Genomic DNA, 17,107 nt, shown 5'->3' with positions numbered 1-17,107 from the left:
TTCTCATGCGAAAAAGTACAGGGCTTTTGGGCTAAAACTCAAAAATGGGTTAAAGACAATTTTCCATCGTCACCAGTTTCCTTCTCAAGCGATGACATAACATTTGGTTTCCTCTTAAGCAACAAAAGAGATGAACTATGTGTCAATGTTATTTTAGGCCTGGCCAAGTTCTTCTTTCAGTAAAAAATTTTAAGTTCTTTATAAACGATTTGGAATTATATAAAAAATCCTTAAAATTTATGGAAAAATCCAAAAACCAAAAAATATACAGTTTGATGCCAGATTTCTTGTTAACCACAAAGTTAAATACATGTTATATTACCCTTGCAAGTCTATTTATTTATTTATTATTTTATTTATCTAATTATTTTCTTTTACTTTCTTTTTTGTCTAGCATTAAACATTTCTCACAAACCTTTAACACTGTTAACTTCTGATTACAAACAGAGCGGATGTCCTTATGTCCTTTGCTCCCTCTTCCCCGGTTGTTTAATTGAAATTCGATTCAACCTTGCCATGTTTATTTGTACATATGTATATTTGTTTATACTGTTTAGGTTCAATAAAAAACAATAAAATATAAAAAAAATACTCTAGCATTACCCCCACTATTGCATTACTTATTGCACCCCAAATCACACCCTCAAAATTCCAAGCAACCCAAAAATCACACAGAAAACAAGCATCAACATAAACCCCAACATTTGTGACTCGCTACTATATATACACGGATATACACACAATTATGTCGGCCACATACTGTATACACACACACACACACATACACATACACACACACACACACACACAGACGCATACATTGGGATAAATAAGTGTGTGTGTACAGAATAAGATGAGTAATTCACTTACAGGCCACAACTATACAAATGCACATAGACTGAGATGTTGATATGATGTTTTTTTATTTTTTTTAACATAAACAGTATAAATAAATATACATATGTACAAATAAACATGGCAAGGTTGAATCGAATTTCAATTAAACAACCGGGGAAGAGGAAGCAAAGGACATAAGGACATCCGCTCTGTTTGTAATCAGAAGTTAACAGTGTTTAAGGTTTGTGAGAAATATTTAATGATAGACAAAAAAAAAAAAAAAAAAGGTAAAAGAAAATAAATTAATAAATAGATAGATAAATAAATATAAATAAATAAATAAATAAATAAACTTGCAAGGGGAATATACCATATATTTAACTTGGTGGTTCACAAGAAATCTTAGACATTGAACTGTATATTTTTTGGTATTTGGATTTTTCCATAGGTTTTAAGGATTTTTTGATATAACTCAAAATCGTTTATAAAGAACATAACATTTTGGGAACACATTATCATTCTGTTTTAGTGAAAGAAGAACTTGGCCAGGCCTAAAATAACATTGACACATAATTCATCTCTTTTGTTGCTTTAAAGGAAACCAAATGTTATGTCATCTCTTGAGAAGGAAACTGGTGACGATGGAAAATTGTCTTTAACCCATTTTTGAGTTTTAGCCCAAAAGCCCTGTACTTTTTCGCATGAGAAAAATATATGGTCAGTGGTTTCAATGTTGTCTTCACAAAAGGTACAAATATTATCGTCAATATTAAAGAGCACCCTCAATAATTCCTTAGATGGGTAGATGTCATTCATAATTTTGAAGTGGGTCTCTTTTGCCTTGGGGAGTTTGGGTGGAGTCAGATACATAGTTCGCAGCGTGGCACTCGATTCCTTATCAAATTTATTCAAAATATTAATTTTGTTTTGACGTCCGGGGAATACGTTTTCTGTAAAACATTTCCTAATAAAGGAGTTGCTGCACTTTCTACCCAGAATTGAGATTCCCTGGAGTGATAGTGGGGGTAACTGTGGTTCAATGGTTTGGTGCGTCATTATATTTTTGGTCAGGAATACAAATTATCGAGGCAGTGCGTTTCGTAACTTTATGAACTCTAATATGGGAGGGTTAAAGCTGTGTTTAATACAAAATTATTCATAGTCTGGAAGACTGCCATTGTCATCCATCAAGTCAATTATTGAGCATATACCTTTCTCAAACCATTCCTTGTAAAATAGAGATTTGTTGCGATGCAGCACATATCTATTGTTCCATATTATTGTACCCTGTGGTGAGAAATTATGTACATATATCATTTTCCAGTACAATAATATTTGTTTATGAAACTCTGTCAATTTGACAGGAATCTTGTTGATATCAAAGTAAGAGATAGAATATTCTGAAATTTCCGTTTTTTTTTTTTATCTGCAAGGAAGTTCTTGTTAAGAGAAGTTTTATCTCGCAGTGCTGTTTTGTCCAACGCCTGAAGACGGATTTGAACGCACCGGCATCTGCGCATGCGCAACCATCCGACCGCCGTCCCCCTTTTTTCCGCATTTCTCGGGGATCCATGTGGTTGTCTTGCGACCGTGCAGGCGGCCGCTGTCCGCCCCGTCTCCCCGGTATCCCCGCAGACATGGACTGCCGAGTGTTGTCCATCCAGAGCCACGTCGTGCGAGGCTACGTCGGGAACAAGTCCGCCACCTTCCCGCTGCAGGTAAGAGGCGTCGGACGTCCACAAGGTCGGGGGGTTACCGGAGGTTCGGCGGCGTCTCTGCGGCTTCATTTCCGGGTCAACAAACTGGGGGTCGGTGTCGATTCCTCCGGTCTACTATGCAGGAAACGCATCATCAGCTCCAGCACGATTTCTTCTCCATGCGCAGCGTAACATGTGTGTTTAAAGATAACATAATAATAATCTAATTTAATAGCTTTCCATTCATGTGCTCATCACGTGTGTGTCGGAACCTCAGAGCCGGATGCTTGGAATAAAGGGGCATCTAATTGAAAAAAAAAACTAAAAATCCGCAAGAAATTGCATTGAAATGATTAATGTGTTTAGCAAAATTAAAGATAGGGACGTTCGTGTAGAAGCAGAGAGTGTGTTTATTTATTAATCACATTAAAAGGGCTGAAGATCAGGGAGGTCATGTGAAAGAACTTTTATTTCACAAGCAAATTGGGATTAAACCCGACCAGGAGGCTGGAGGAGGTTCTTTCATTGGTGTTGGTTCTCCTCCAGCAGGCTTCACACACACACACACACACACATCATCAGAAGAGCCAAGCACCAGCTCCTCTGTCCTGTGGTCCTCCACGGTTCACAAAAACAGATTTAGCAATTCTTTTTTTAAACTTCTGCATCCCTCAAAGCCCATTCATTCGTTCATCAACCCGGCAGGTTTAATCATTTTCAGCTTCGAGCGTTTTTTTTTTTTTTTTGTTTTTGAAGGTCTTGCAGCTCTTGCAAGATGGTGGCAGGGGCCACCAATCACCCCTGTAGATGATTCAAAGAAGTCATTGGGTTGATCGGGAGGAGCAGCTTGCAGTTTAATGATCTGGAGATGCAGACCTTTGCATGTCTCTTGTCTGGAGAGATAAACGACATAAACCGAGATGGACTTTTACATCCTGTTTTTACTCGTGCGTAACAGACGCCGCTCTACAAACGTGTTGTTGCTCTTGTTTTTCAGGTTCTGGGGTTTGAAGTGGACTCAATCAACTCGGTGCAGTTCTCCAATCACACAGGTGGGCGGGTTTCGCTAAATATAAGAGAGGCCTTCCTTCACCATCCTAGGAAAGGGTGCTCCGCAGGCCCGCGAATAAAACGTTTGTTGACTTTGATAAAGTCAGAATAATTAAACTGTGTAAAGATGATGGAATCATTTTAGAGGATTTAAAGTTTGAAGCAGAAGAGTCAGTTCGGGAAACCATTGTCTAACCGGGACTCCATTGTTTAACCCTGAAGTATATCGAGGTCAAAGGTGCTTCGCCTAGAGTTAATCACTGTCTGCTGAGTTGCTCTTTGCCTTGCTTCCATAAAGGTGGATGTTGTCTGTGTGTGTGTGTGTGTGTGTGTGTGTGCGCGCAACGCGCTTCCTCTGCAGACTCTTTGTCTCCACAGATGATTCATTGGACTTTGACGCTAACAGTCGAGTGATAAATTTATATCCGTCTGTTTGCTTGCTGATATGAAAGCATCCATTCTCTCGTAATCGCAGACATGCGGCAAGACGTGCAAGGACAAGCTAGCTAGAAATACAAATAAAAATAATATATGTACCTATTTTTTTTACCCATATTTACCAGTTCACAGGAATTGATAATGAGCAAGGTGTCAATGGTTTTCCTTTGTTTCTCCATTGGGTGGAGAAAAGTGTCAGGAGTACTAAGAGATTTAAAACTATCAGCCAGAATAGATGATAGATGTTTTGGCGAGAAGGTCAGAGAAGGTAGAATGAGCTCAGAGGAGGGATAGTGGATCTGTTGGTGGGCAGATGCTGGAATTGGAGGTCTCGAGGAAGACCGAATAGAAGATTTATGGACGTCTTGAGAGAGGATGTGAAGTTAGTTGGTGTGAGAGAGGAAGATACGGAGATGGAGAAGATGGATTCACCGAGGAGAAGAAGAAGAAGATGGCATGAACCATGAAAGGACTTGTAGCTTTCCGTTCAACAGCGTTTAGGGTCTTAATTTAGGGTTTGTAGGTTTGGGTGGAGTTCTTCTGGGTTCTCCCCACAGTCCCAGCACGTGCAGGAGGTCCTGGATAAGCTCAGTAGATGACGAACGAGTAGATCGAGAAGCACCGAATAGTTGATGTATTACTGTTCCCAACTTCATCCAGCAAGAGAGCTTTGGCCTTATGTATGCATTCTTGTAACGTTCAACCAGATGGTTCATACGTTACATTGAGATCTTCCACACTTCTGGTGCTTCATGGTGTGAACTCTCATGTAAAAAGAACAAATTGTGTCAGAAGAGTGTCTTTTGGACATGGAGAATCTTACTGCAGATTCAGATACAGTGGCCCCTTCAGATGTGAATCACTTGATACACAATTTTTTTAAGATGCGACGCGCAAATTCTATCTTTGAAATATGAAAAGAAAAAATGACAAAATCAAAATTTGCGAGCCCCCGCAACCCACCGCATCTTCTAAATTGGGTAGTTGGTACAGTACACATGTCTCTTGTGTGGCATCATTTTATATCTTTGTGCTTATTTTGTGTCTTTTTTTTTTTTTTTTTTTTTTAAATCATCAGGGTCCCTAAGAAAGCAAGTGGGGAACCCAGAGAGAAGGTGCTTTCTATGGAAATTAAGTACAAAATAATAGCAAAGCACCAACATGGTTGGTCGATATTGCACGTGGATATAATTGTAATGCATCCTCGATACGTATCATCCTTAAAAAAAACGAATCTTTTAAGGCTATGAAGAAGGGCGTTACTATTATGTCATCTATTCATGACCACATGGAAAAATTACAACACTATAAGTTTACAAAAAGTAACGATACGTTTTTTTCTTGACATTATTAATGTCCTTCTTTTTTGGGGCTTTTTTAAAATTTTTATTAATATCCTTATTTTGTGAGTTTCTTTGCGGGGGATTTCATTTGTTTTCTGTTATTTTAAATGGCGAAAAGATAAGATAAGATAAGAACAACTTTATTAATCCCGAAGGAAATTGTTGTGCCAGAGTTACAGAAAATATAACAGTAATAAATGATAAAAAGAAAAAGGCAGAATTAGAAATAAAAATAAACTATAAAGTGTCTTAGTAATCAAGTGATAAAACTATAAGTGTCGTAGTAACAAGTGAGGTAAGGAGTGCACAATAGTATGATAAAAGGAAAAATTGTAGTGTAGCTGTTATGAAATGAAATATTGCACAGGTGATTTTTTTTTTATTAATAACTGCAATATTCAGAACTGTGCAATATTTCATTTCATAACAGCTACACTACAATTTTTCCTTTTATCATACAATTGTGCACTCCTTACCTCACTTTTTACTAAGACACTTATAGTTTTACCACTTGTTTACTAAGACACTTTATAGTTTCACTGAGACACTTTACAGTTTATAGTTTATTTCTAATTCTGCCTTTTTCTTTTTATTATTTATTACTTTTATATTTTCTGTAACTCTGGCACAACAATTTCCTTCGGGATTAATAAAGTTGTTCTTATCTTATCTTAATATCCTTATTTTGTGAGTTTCTTTGCGGGGGATTTCATTTGTTTTCTGTTATTTTAAATGGCGAAAATTCATTTAAGATACCAAAAAAAAAAAAAAATCAACATACGAACCCACTTCTGGAACAAATGAATATCTTAAGGGACTGCGCTATTTGAATCCACATCTGTTCATCCCGCTGAGTCCTGCTGATGGGAGGCCCGTATCTTTGGATGCAAGCGAACCCGTCTGCGTCGGTTCTGCGATTGTTTGCAGAAAAGATCCCGCTGAGACCAAAGGGGATTTAATCCGCACTTAACGCGTGAAAGTATGAGAAGAATGTGTTTTCACCATGGGATGCTTTTTAATAAGCCTCCATGTGCACAAATCTAGACCCGTAGTTCAGGGTCAGCGCTGCGCCCCTAAACTCCATGTGCACGTTGGACCGTCGAGGTTCAGCCAGAACAGCTTTTTGGGTCGTATCCACGGTTACGGGCGAAGGAGGGACAAAGCGGGGGGGAAAAGCTGGCGGCGCTAGAAGAGTTGTGTAACCGAGGGGAGACAATGGACAGGAAGTCGGAGAGAAAAAGTCCCACTTTCTAATTCCAGCGTGATGCAACAATACGTATTGAAGTTGTTTTTATACCCACAGCTGTTTCTCAAATGTGTATTTAATTCACTATTTTTTTTTCCATTTGTTTTTCTTCCGTAAGCTATTAAACAGAGGTGTTTGTGTCCCGCCTCAGGCTACGCCCACTGGAAAGGCCAAGTGCTGACGGCGCAGGAGCTGAACGTGTTGTATGAGGGCATCAAGCTCAACAAGGTGAACAACTACAACTACATCCTCACAGGTGAGAGCGGCGGGCGGCTGCCGAAGTGGCGGCCGTTCGGGCTTTTCGTCAAACGACGCAGGACGGCCGGTCCGACGACGCGGTCGATTTTTTTCTTTCCCCACCCGAGTGGAAAGGGCTGCGGAAAAAACACGATAACGTTCGATCGACTCCGCGACGCTCCCGCTTTATTGGTCCGTTCTTTGTGTTTCCTGTTTTCTTCCCCCCTTCCAAGGGTACAGCAGGGACACGTCCTTCCTGGCCATGGTGGTGGACATCATCCAAGAGCTGAAGAAGGCCAACCCCAGCCTGGTTTACGGTGCGCATGACAATCAGTTTCCCACTCAAACGTCGAACAGCGTAGCTTTACTCTGCTTCTTCCTGCCTAAATTTCACACTCCTGTGTTTTTCCCTGCCCAGTTTGTGATCCTGTGATGGGAGACCAAGGCGCAATGGTGAGCCTCTCCTTCTCGCGTCCGCGATTCCGTCCAAAGCGTGTGTGAAGGTGTTACAAGAACAGACATTTAGTTCCGGTTGAGCCGGGTTTATTCATTCCCGTCCTCTGACCCGCACAAAAAAAAAAGTGGTGAAAAAGCCAGTATTTGCTGCCTGTTGCAGTACGTCCCAGAGGAGCTGCTGCCAGTCTACAGGGACAAAGTGGTGCCTTTGGCCGACATCCTTACACCCAACCAGTTTGAGGCGGAGTGAGTGACCTTCTGATCCACGTCTCCCAAGCGACTGGTGCTGGAAAGTAGTTAGACTTCGAGGGTTATACCGTAATTTCCAGACTTTGACTCAATAAATCTAGGTGTACATATATAGGCTACACTTGTTTGTAAGTCCATGTTGTGATATGAGATCTTTACACAGAATCTTTTATTTTTACGTACCAGTAACTTCCACAAATACGTACTGGAAATGCTTTTTTCCGAACACGGCTGATGAAAAAAATTAATAATAGATAAGACAAGGAAAAGTCCATCCATTCCGTCCCTGCTTTGTCTTACTCTAGCCGATCGCTATCTAGGTCTTGCACTTGTGCACTAAAACAATTAAAGTTGTCTTCTTCAGTGTTGGAATTGAACCGCCTCAGAGTTTCGTGGTACTTTCATTGGTCCGATGTGACGAGGTTAAATGTTCTAGCAGCTTGGACGAAACGCGTCGCTATAGCAGCATACAATATTTCAATCCGTCAAGTTACTTTTTCTCTGCACCAGTCTCTAAATATACAAGTTAAGTTTTCACATGGTGCAAGAAGGATCCACCTGCACAGATTTGGTGGAGTTGTGTTGTTGAGGAGTGCCGTGTCTCTTCAACAGGCTGCTAACCGGGAGGAAGATCACCACGCAGGAAGATGCTGTTGAGGTAAGAGCTACATGTAGCCGTCTGCCATGTTTTGGGGTCAAACATGTCTTAAAGTCTGAACCCATGGCAACGTCTTATGTCCTCTAGGTCATGGAGCTCCTTCACGAAATGGGTCCGGAGACGGTGGTCCTTACGAGTACAGACCTACCTTCAAAACACGGGGACCAGTTTCTTGTGGCACTTGGGAGCCAAAAAATAGGTAGAATCATCAGGAGACATGTAACCTCACATTAACATGCTCCTTCACACTGAAAGGAAAGAGTGGAGAGGCAGGTGGGCCTGATGGTCTACCTGTGGAGGGATGGAAGGGTCTAGTTTTTGACAAGACTCTTTGAGGGAGAGAGGACAACCTGTGGAATGGAGGAGATGTGGGCAGGTGCTGATCTTTTAGAACAACAGAGATGTGCAGAATTATGGTAACTCCAGAAGAACAAAGCTGATGAGCCCCGCAATGAGGTTTTGGGAAAGTGCAGAAACTTGACTGAAGGCAGAGATGAGCATTAGCTAGCAGCAGTATGGTTTCATGCCAAGAGAGCACAACGGGTGCAGTATTTGTAGTCTGGAGTGTCAGAAGTATGTTAGACGGGTGCAAGACTTGTATGCCAGCTGAGAGACAGTGGTGTCAATTTGGCAGACAAGTTGAAGACAGAGTTGGGACTACATCAGGGATCAGCTCTGAGCCCCTTTCTTCTGTTGTGGTGATGGACGGGCTGTCAGATGAGGTTAGACAGGAATCTCCATGGACCATGATATTTGCAGATGACATTGTGATCTATAGTGACAGCAGGGAACAGGTGGAAGAACATCTAGAGAGGTATGCTCTGGAAAGGAGGCAGAGGTTCACCATCTATCCACTGCAACTGGACGACCAGCTCCACCTGGTTGCCAGGGGGCGCCCGGTCCACCTGGTCCTTCACCCAGAAGAGGCAGAAGGAGAGGCGAAAGACCACCAATTGAAGGTCATGGGTGGAGGTGAGAGCAGCCATGGCGTCTGGTTTGGTGACACTGAGTAAAAAGCAGGAGGCAGAGGTGAAGATGTGGAGGTTCTTAGGGAGTGGAGGAAGATGGAGAAGATCTCAGGGACAGCACATGCTAGATGTTCTGGAGATAAAGTCTCACTGGGATGGTTTGGACATGGAGAGAGGAGGGATGGAGAAGATCTGGGTAGAAAGATGCTGAGGTTGGAGCTGCCGGGCAGGAGCTCTGGAGAAAAATTAGAGAGGAGGTTTCTGGATGGAGGGGGAAAGGACAGGAGATGTTGGATGGAGGCAGGTGTTTGGCTGTGGAGATATCTGAAGGAAGCAGTTAAACGGATAAGAAGAGTTCAGTTACACCTGAAGTGAAACTGGAAACTGAAACTCGCTACTTCATGGTTCAGCCTTAGCGCCCTCGCTATTTCACGGATTAATTTTTTTTTTTTTTGTTCGTGAAAAAATAGCCACATTCTAGTCTAAGAGGAGAAAAACAGTGAAAAATAATGTAATAAAATTCAACTAAAATGTATTTTTTAAGTAAACGAAACACAAGATCTCCTTTGCTAAAAAAGGTACCCATCATCATGAACTCTTGCTTCTACGAGATCTCATACAGAATCTCATTGGCTAAGAAGAACACCGTACTTGGCATGCTATTGGCTGATGGAGCATGTGGTTCCGTTCCTCATTCTGATTGGTTCATGGAGAGAAGCACCTGATCTCCTTGTAGGTTGTGCCCAGCAAACTATGCATAAGCGTTAATACTGTCCACTTTGTGCTATTTAGTTTGTAAAAGTATCTTTAATTTTTTGTGACACCCCCTGCAGCCATTACAGCATAAAAAAATCTATAGTTTATTACGTTAAGAAAGACAAAGCGAACATTAGCAAGACAGCAACCTTAAGCTTCGGCAAAACGGCAAAACTAAAAAAATGGAAAATGCTTTAGCGGTGTGGATCGACGGTTTGAAGGAAGAAACATGTGACCTTATACAGTCTATGGTGAGCTGATAACAGTTTGCAGGAGGTTCGTAAAGGGTCGAGGGTTAAAATATCTGTAAATAACAACAAAATTATCCCATATCTACATTGCGGAATTAACTTTGCAAGGGGTCTCGCAAACTCCCACGAAAAGCGAGTTCCACTATAGTTTCACCTGAAGTGAAGCAACAAGGCAGCAGGTTTTCTGCAGACTTCAAATCTGCCTCATTATTATAGTTTCTTTTAAATCTTCAATAGTCCTCCTTCAGACTCCTTTGTGATGTCACAGGGAAGCTGTGACATCACCACTGCTCTCTTCATGGGTTCCACCTGTCCTCCCCCGTGCAGTGAAGCCGGACGCGACCTGCACCAGCCAGAAGATCTGCATGGACATCCCCAAGGTGGACGCCGTGTTCGTCGGGACCGGAGACCTGTTTGCGGCCATGCTGCTCGCCTGGAGCCACCATCACCCGCAGGACCTGAAGGTCAGTAACACCCTGAAGTTCAGAAGCAGGTGAACTCCGCTCGGTGTGATCCATTGCTTCTTGGTTTCCCTCAGGCCGCCTGCGAGAAGACCGTCTCAGTCATGCACCACGTCATCAAGAGGACCATCGCTTACGCTAATGGTAACATTTTGTTTTGTTGTTCGCTGCAGATAAAGTCAGAGTGAGATGGGTGGGTCATTCCCAGAAGGGGAAGGAAGATCTGATCATGCAGATAACATCCTGCCTGTATCTAAATATGGAAGTAGACGTTCCTTCGATGCAGGACAAGTTCATGTGCAGGACGGCACCGCATCTGCTGGCATGCAGGAGGTTCTTTGTCCAGAAATGATCATGTTTGGATGTCTCTTTATGTTGTGTGAATGAATGATTATATGCTTATATGTTGCTCTGTGATGGATAATGACAGTTACAGTGGATGCTGAGGGATTAAGGGATTGGCATAGATAATGAATGAACGTGTGTGTGTGTTATATACAGTCGGGTCAATGAGCTTTTAATTCCTCTGATTTTGCAAGTTCTTAGAAATCATGGAAGGGTCTAAAATTTTCATCATTGGTGTAATTTTGTGTCTCGATAGCGCTTTTGGCTACTACACTATTGACAGGTTGTGGAATGCACAGGGAGAACTTGTAAAATCACAAGGGTATCAAATACTTGTTCTCCCCACTGTGTGTGTGTGTGTGTGTGTGTGTGTGTGTGTACGGTTGAGTAAGTTCTTCCACTGAAAAAGATGAGAGGTCTGTCATTTTCATCATAGGTAGAATTCATAGGTAGAATGGGGGGGAAAGAATCCAGGAAATCCCATTATAGGATTTTATGAATTTATCGGTAAATTACTTGGTAAAATCAGTTTTTGGTCTGCCTTTCCCATTTACTTTAAGAGGCTTCACTGTCCTCCACATGTTATCTGTATAAAAGACACAACTCAGTCACTCTCCAAACTCCACTATGGCCAAGACCGAAGAGCCGTCAAAGGACACCGGAAACAAAATTGTAGACCTGCAAATCTGCAATAGGTAAAGCAGCTTGGTGTGAAGAAATCAACTGCGGGAGCAATTATTAGAAAATGGAAGACATACAAGACCACTGACGATCTCCCTCCATCTGGGGCTCCACGCAAGATGTCACCCCGCAAAAACCCCCGAACCACACGGGGAACCTAGTGAATGACCTGCAGAAAGCCGGGACCCAAGTGACAAACGCCGCCATCGATAACATCCTGCACCACCAGGGACGCAAATCCTGCGGTGCCAGACGTGTCCAGGTTTAGAAGAGGATTGGAAGAACGTCCTATGGTGTAGTGAAACCAAAATAGAAGTTCTTGGTATAAACTTAATTCTTCGTGTTTGGGGAGAAAATGCTGTGAGGCATGGCGGTGGAAACATCACGCTTCGGGGCTTTTTTTCTTTCCTTTCCGTGTAAAGGAAAGAATGAACGGGTCCATGTATCGTGAGATTTTGAGTGAAAACCTCTTTCCACGAGCAAGGGCATTGAAAATGTAGCGTGGCTGAGTCTTGCAGCATGATAATAATCCCAAACACCACCGGGGCAACAAAGAAGTGGCTTTGGAAGAAGCATTTCAAGGTCCTGGAGTGGCCTAGCCGGTCTCAACATCTCAACCCCAGAGAAAATCTTCGGAGGGAGTTGAAGGTCTGTGTCGCTCAGCGACAATCCCAAAACTCTAGAGGAGATCTGCATGGAGGCCAAAATACCAGCAACGGTGTGTGAAAACCCTGTGAAGACCTACAGAAAACATTTGACCTCTGTCATTTCCAACAAAGGGTATACCAAATACTTATTTTCTACCATAATTTGCAAATACATTATTTTTTTGCCTCATAATTGAAGTGTACCTCTGATGAAAATCACAGGCCTCATCTTTTTATGAGTGAGACCTTGCACGATAGGTGGCTGACTAAATACTTTTTTTGCCCCATTGTATATATATACACTCCTCAAAACAATAAAGGGAACACTTAAAAGTCCTAGATCTAAATGAATGAAATATTCTTGTGAAATACTTTGCTCTTTACACAGTTGAATGTGCTGACAACAAAATCACACCAAAATGATCCATGGAAATCAATTGTATCAACCCATGGAGGTCTGGATGAGGAATCACACTCAACATTAAAGTGTAAAAACAAACTCCAGGCTGATCCAACTTTGATGTAATGTCCTTAAAACAAGTCAAAATGAAACTGTGTTGCTTCCTGAGTGGACACTGATTTCACAGAAGCGTGATTGACTTGGAGTTACATTGTGTTGTTCAAGTGTTCCCTTTATTTTTTTGAGCAGTATATATAATTTCCAATGATTCTGCAAATGTTGAAATGGTTGTGAAATTAGAAAGGGGGGCGGGGAAGACGGAAAAAAAAAAAATCAAAATAAATCCAATATTATTAGAGAACAGTGGATATCACAGATGTCCGTTTACCGTCCCCACCAGAGGATATAAAAATGCCCAACTGTAATCACCTGGACATATTTAGTCTGCATCGCTGTTTAGCGTGAGGACTGCTGAGAACCCCGCTGGGTTTATTCTCTCCTTTCAGAAAAGGCAGGCCCGGGGAAAAGGCCCAGCCCGGCGCAGCTGGAGCTGAGGATGGTCCAGAGCAAGGCGGACATCGAGAACCCTGCCATCGTCGTGGAAGCCAAGGTTCTGCAGATGCCTTCACACTGAGGAGTTGTTGCGGAACACTCACACACCCGTGGTGCGAAGCAGCTGGAAATGAAGCGTCATGAAGACCCCATCTTGCCTCGCCGGCTCTCCGAAGGCGTTCACATGAGGAGGTGCAGGAGGGGCGGGACGCATATTCTGCACACATGGGAATCACTGCCATACGTGTCCGTGCTCCTGCCCCGCATTTTAAAAAGCAACACAAAAAGGACGTTCATGTTCATCGACAATCCTGGTTCGGCCCCGCGAGTCGTGTGTTGTGTGTTGGCGAGCCTCCGCGGCACAAACGCACCGTCTCACATCAGGACGGAAATAAACTAAAACATAAATGCATTCGTTGGAAAATGGGGAAAGCTCATATTAGTCTCAAGTCCTCCGAAATTTTCATTGCGATCAACGTTGCGACCGTAGATTAACTGGTACATTTCATTTAACTTTTTTTTTTTTTTTTTTAGTCCACTTGATTCATGATTGTAATTCCAAGAATTGTGATTTAATTTAATTTTTTTTTTTTTTTTTTTTTTTTTTTTTTGAGCGCGCTCACAAAGTAACTGATTAATGACATTTTTAGATGTATGTGCGTGTAGAGCAGATGGAAAAGGGGGTATTTGCACTGATAATTCCTGTTAGGCCATTACCTCATGATCGCTGATTGCCATATCTCCAGAGATGAGTCAGTGGGAGCGGCCGCGCTGGAGAATAGCCTTAAAACAGTTGGCAGGATTAACCTTGATCGAGAATGTTAGTTTTTATTTTGCGCACCGATATAATGTAGGATCCTCATAATGTTGGAGAGCAAAGTGCCGAACCCTGAGCTGCAGCTCTGGTGTAGAGCAATATAATAAATTCTTAATCTTTTACTGACAGCTGCTTTGATTTGTTTTGATTTTGTCTGTTGATTTTTATCTGTTTCAAGTTGTCAAATAACAAATCGGAGCACAACTAAGTTAGATTTCTAAACAAAGAAATCGAACTTGAGTGCAGAAACGCTGCCGAGCTGAAATGTAAATCACATCATTTGAATTGTCTTTTTATCACAAAAGGTCCGAAGGGTTGCAACGACATCCAGGGCAGTTTGTACACACTCCAAAGCCTGCTAAATTTTAGGCAACTTTCTTGAAAAATCAGTGTTAAACACAATTAGCCTGCAAAACACAACACAGTATCAAGGTTACTCAAAAGTATTCACAGTGCAGATCCCAAAATACAAGACCAGCATCACTCTTCGACTGACAGGGCAACGAGTGCGTGAGCCGATTTCATTTTCGTGTCGATAAATACCGAGATGGCCAGGCGACTTATTTTTGACGTCAGGCCAAGTGTTTACCGAGCTGCACTGCGGTTTCAGAAAGGTAGCGGCTCAGTCATGCCTGCTAATCCTCTGTGTGACCAGCCAGTATTAACCCAAATAACCAGACAGGCGTCTGCATCCGACCTCCTCTTCCCACCGGCCGCCCCCTTGAATGACGTTCAACGCGGTTTAACAGGTGCATATTATCTCTCGTGTCTTATTGCTCTCTGAAGATAAAGTTTCAAGGTCACAGAGGTCAGGTCCTGAGCGTCGAGCCAGCATTGCCGGGTATAATGACACAAAATGACCAAAAGAGGGAGCCAGAGATCCGAGGTCAAACACAACAAATGGAAAGATGGTGTTTGTCACTTCCGTTGGGAAGCCAACTTGATTATAATGCAATATTAAACAGGCGCTCTGTTATGATAAAGCTGTCAATTCAAATAAGTGTGTGTCGTGTAAAAAATCAGACGGGGGATTGAGGTTGGAGTTAGAAATGAGGATGTGTTGCACTCGTGTGACATTTATTCATTCAGAAATGTTCTCGCCGGAGGTGGAGAGTGCAACAAACTGCTCAGCAGACCAGTCGCTCCTGTTCCCCTGCACCTGGACCACCTCCTGGAGGGCAAAAAAATGTAATAAAAGATAAATTCAATATTGGTATTAGTATCAAGGAAAATGCATATTTGGTTAACCAATAATAATTCCCAATAATTCTGTGTGTGTTCTGTTTCTTCTGTTTTTTGCTTGTGAAGCGTCTTTGAGTGTCATGAAAAGCGCTACAAAAATCTCATGTAGTATTATTATTATTATTAACATAGTTTGTTTATACATTTAACTGCTTTTTCAGAAACCCCACTGCATAGGCAGAATGTGAGGCCCAAGACGGACAAACTCAATTATAATTAAAGGCCAGTAGAAAAAGCAGATTTTCAATGATGTTGTGAAGATTATATATGACATTTTCTATTTGTGAAAATAATGGAATCCCCGTGGAAATTTGGGAACGTCTCCTCTACTAAACCCTGTTTAAAGTTTTTAGAAATGCCGAGGGGAAATTATGCAAAGTCTGAAACATTCACATTTCAATTTGTAACACATCGTCCTAAGGGGGGTGGTTTTAATGAAAAAAAAAAAAAGATAATAATGAGGATGGAAATGTGTCATTCTCTAAAAAAGTTTAAGTGAAAATATCATTTTTATGTCAAATAGTTTGAATTTCTTCCCTTGAAGATGTTTCACCTCTCATCCGAGAGGCTTCTTGGGTTCGGGTTTCCATATATAATTGCCAGGGTTGCAGGGTTGGTCTGCATTCTGATGGCCTGTTATGTTAATGGGAGAGTTGTTTTGCAGAAACTGGGTCGAATGGGGTTATTGTAAAAATGGAGGTATCGACTACCAAGAAGTCGTCATAATTAACAAGTAAAGATACTGTTATTTAGATACGACCGGGTTCGTGTTATTAAAGAAAATACCACTCAGTGTGTCCTCAGGGTGTGTGTTTTGGCTTTCCCTTCTGGTAACGATGCGTGTATATTATCTTGTTTATTTCTTTTACCTTAACAAAGGTTAAACAAATAAAACTATAAATATACATGCATTCCCAAACGCAGTGTTTCCCAACCACTGTGCCGTGGCACATTTGTGTGCTGTGGAAAAATGCCCACTTTCACCTGATTGGTCCAAAAATTATTTATCCAGCGCAGTGAGTATAAGAAAATGTACTCAATCTGGTCCTGAAGTACATTCTGACTCCAATGAAGTATGAGTAGTGGTCAGAAAAAAGTTAAAAAGGTTAGCACAAGACAATACAATGGAAGTTAGACTGCATTTGGATTCAACATTTACTGACCCAAGCCGATTCTGTTGTGCAGGGAAAAGCTGTCCAACTGTTCCAAACAAACATGAACAGTATCTCCAAACTAAACACCCTTCACTTCAAGATATGAACGCAGAGTATTTGGTTCATCTGCGTAAACAGACTGAAAAACAGGCAGTGTTGTTGAAGAAAACCATCAAGATGTGTGAGAAAGCTCTGAAAGTGAGCTACAAAGCTGCTGAACTCATCGCTGAATCCAAACAGCCACACAATATATCAGACATTAATAGTGACAAATTTACTGATGTATTGATGACTTGTTTGCAGACATTGAAAGGAATGTTCTGGAGTGGGAAATTTGCATTGCAACTCGACAAATCTACGGATATTAGATGCAGTAGATTTCACACGGAGAAAGCGAGACTACAGTTTAATTCTATTTCATGACAAAGGTTTTTGACGTACGTATTTGGCGGCGTGCCGTATGATTTTTCTAAAGCAAAATACGTGCCATGGTCCAAAAAAGATTGGAAAATACCGCTCCAATGTCAACTTTGTGTGCAGACCGCAAATGTGTAGTGAGCGACCCCCGGCGGCCCGCAGGCCGGACGTTGTTTAGACCACCTTCAGCTCCCGGGAAATGTGG

General features: G+C 41.8%; 1 protein-coding gene across 1 annotated transcript; it reads left to right on the top strand.

Moving 5' to 3' along the window:
* The first annotated feature begins 2,374 nt into the window (after positions 1-2,374).
* LOC147234399 (pyridoxal kinase-like) lies at positions 2,375-14,215 on the top strand. The gene is made up of 11 exons (XM_086144713.1): positions 2,375-2,555; positions 3,532-3,586; positions 6,763-6,867; positions 7,082-7,165; positions 7,267-7,301; positions 7,465-7,550; positions 8,166-8,211; positions 8,299-8,410; positions 10,514-10,650; positions 10,725-10,791; positions 13,227-14,215. The coding sequence occupies exons 1-11, from the start codon at positions 2,409-2,411 to the stop codon at positions 13,352-13,354; spliced, it is 1,002 nt and encodes a 333-aa protein (XP_086000839.1). The 5' UTR covers positions 2,375-2,408; the 3' UTR covers positions 13,355-14,215.
* Positions 14,216-17,107: the final 2,892 nt, after the last annotated feature.

The sequence above is a fragment of the Fistularia commersonii genome, chromosome 4 (assembly GCF_037954325.1).
Source record: "Fistularia commersonii isolate RoL2024-O1a breed Wild chromosome 4, RoL_Fcom_v1.0, whole genome shotgun sequence".
NCBI lineage: Eukaryota > Metazoa > Chordata > Actinopteri > Syngnathiformes > Fistulariidae > Fistularia > Fistularia commersonii.
Note: the sequence above shows the minus strand (reverse complement) of the source record. Positions and strands in the feature narration are given on the sequence as shown.

What these genes read in the sequence shown, in the direction of transcription:
- LOC147234399 (XM_086144713.1), top strand. Translation starts at nt 2,409, where the DNA reads ATGTGGTTGTCTTGCGACCGTGCAGGCGGCCGCTGTCCGCCCCGTCTC. An exon ending in TGGGAGACCAAGGCGCAATG is followed by an intron (nt 7,302 to 7,464) that starts GTGAGCCTCTCC and finishes TGCCTGTTGCAG; the next exon opens with TACGTCCCAGAGGAGCTGCT. An exon ending in GACCATCGCTTACGCTAATG is followed by an intron (nt 10,792 to 13,226) that starts GTAACATTTTGT and finishes CTCTCCTTTCAG; the next exon opens with AAAAGGCAGGCCCGGGGAAA.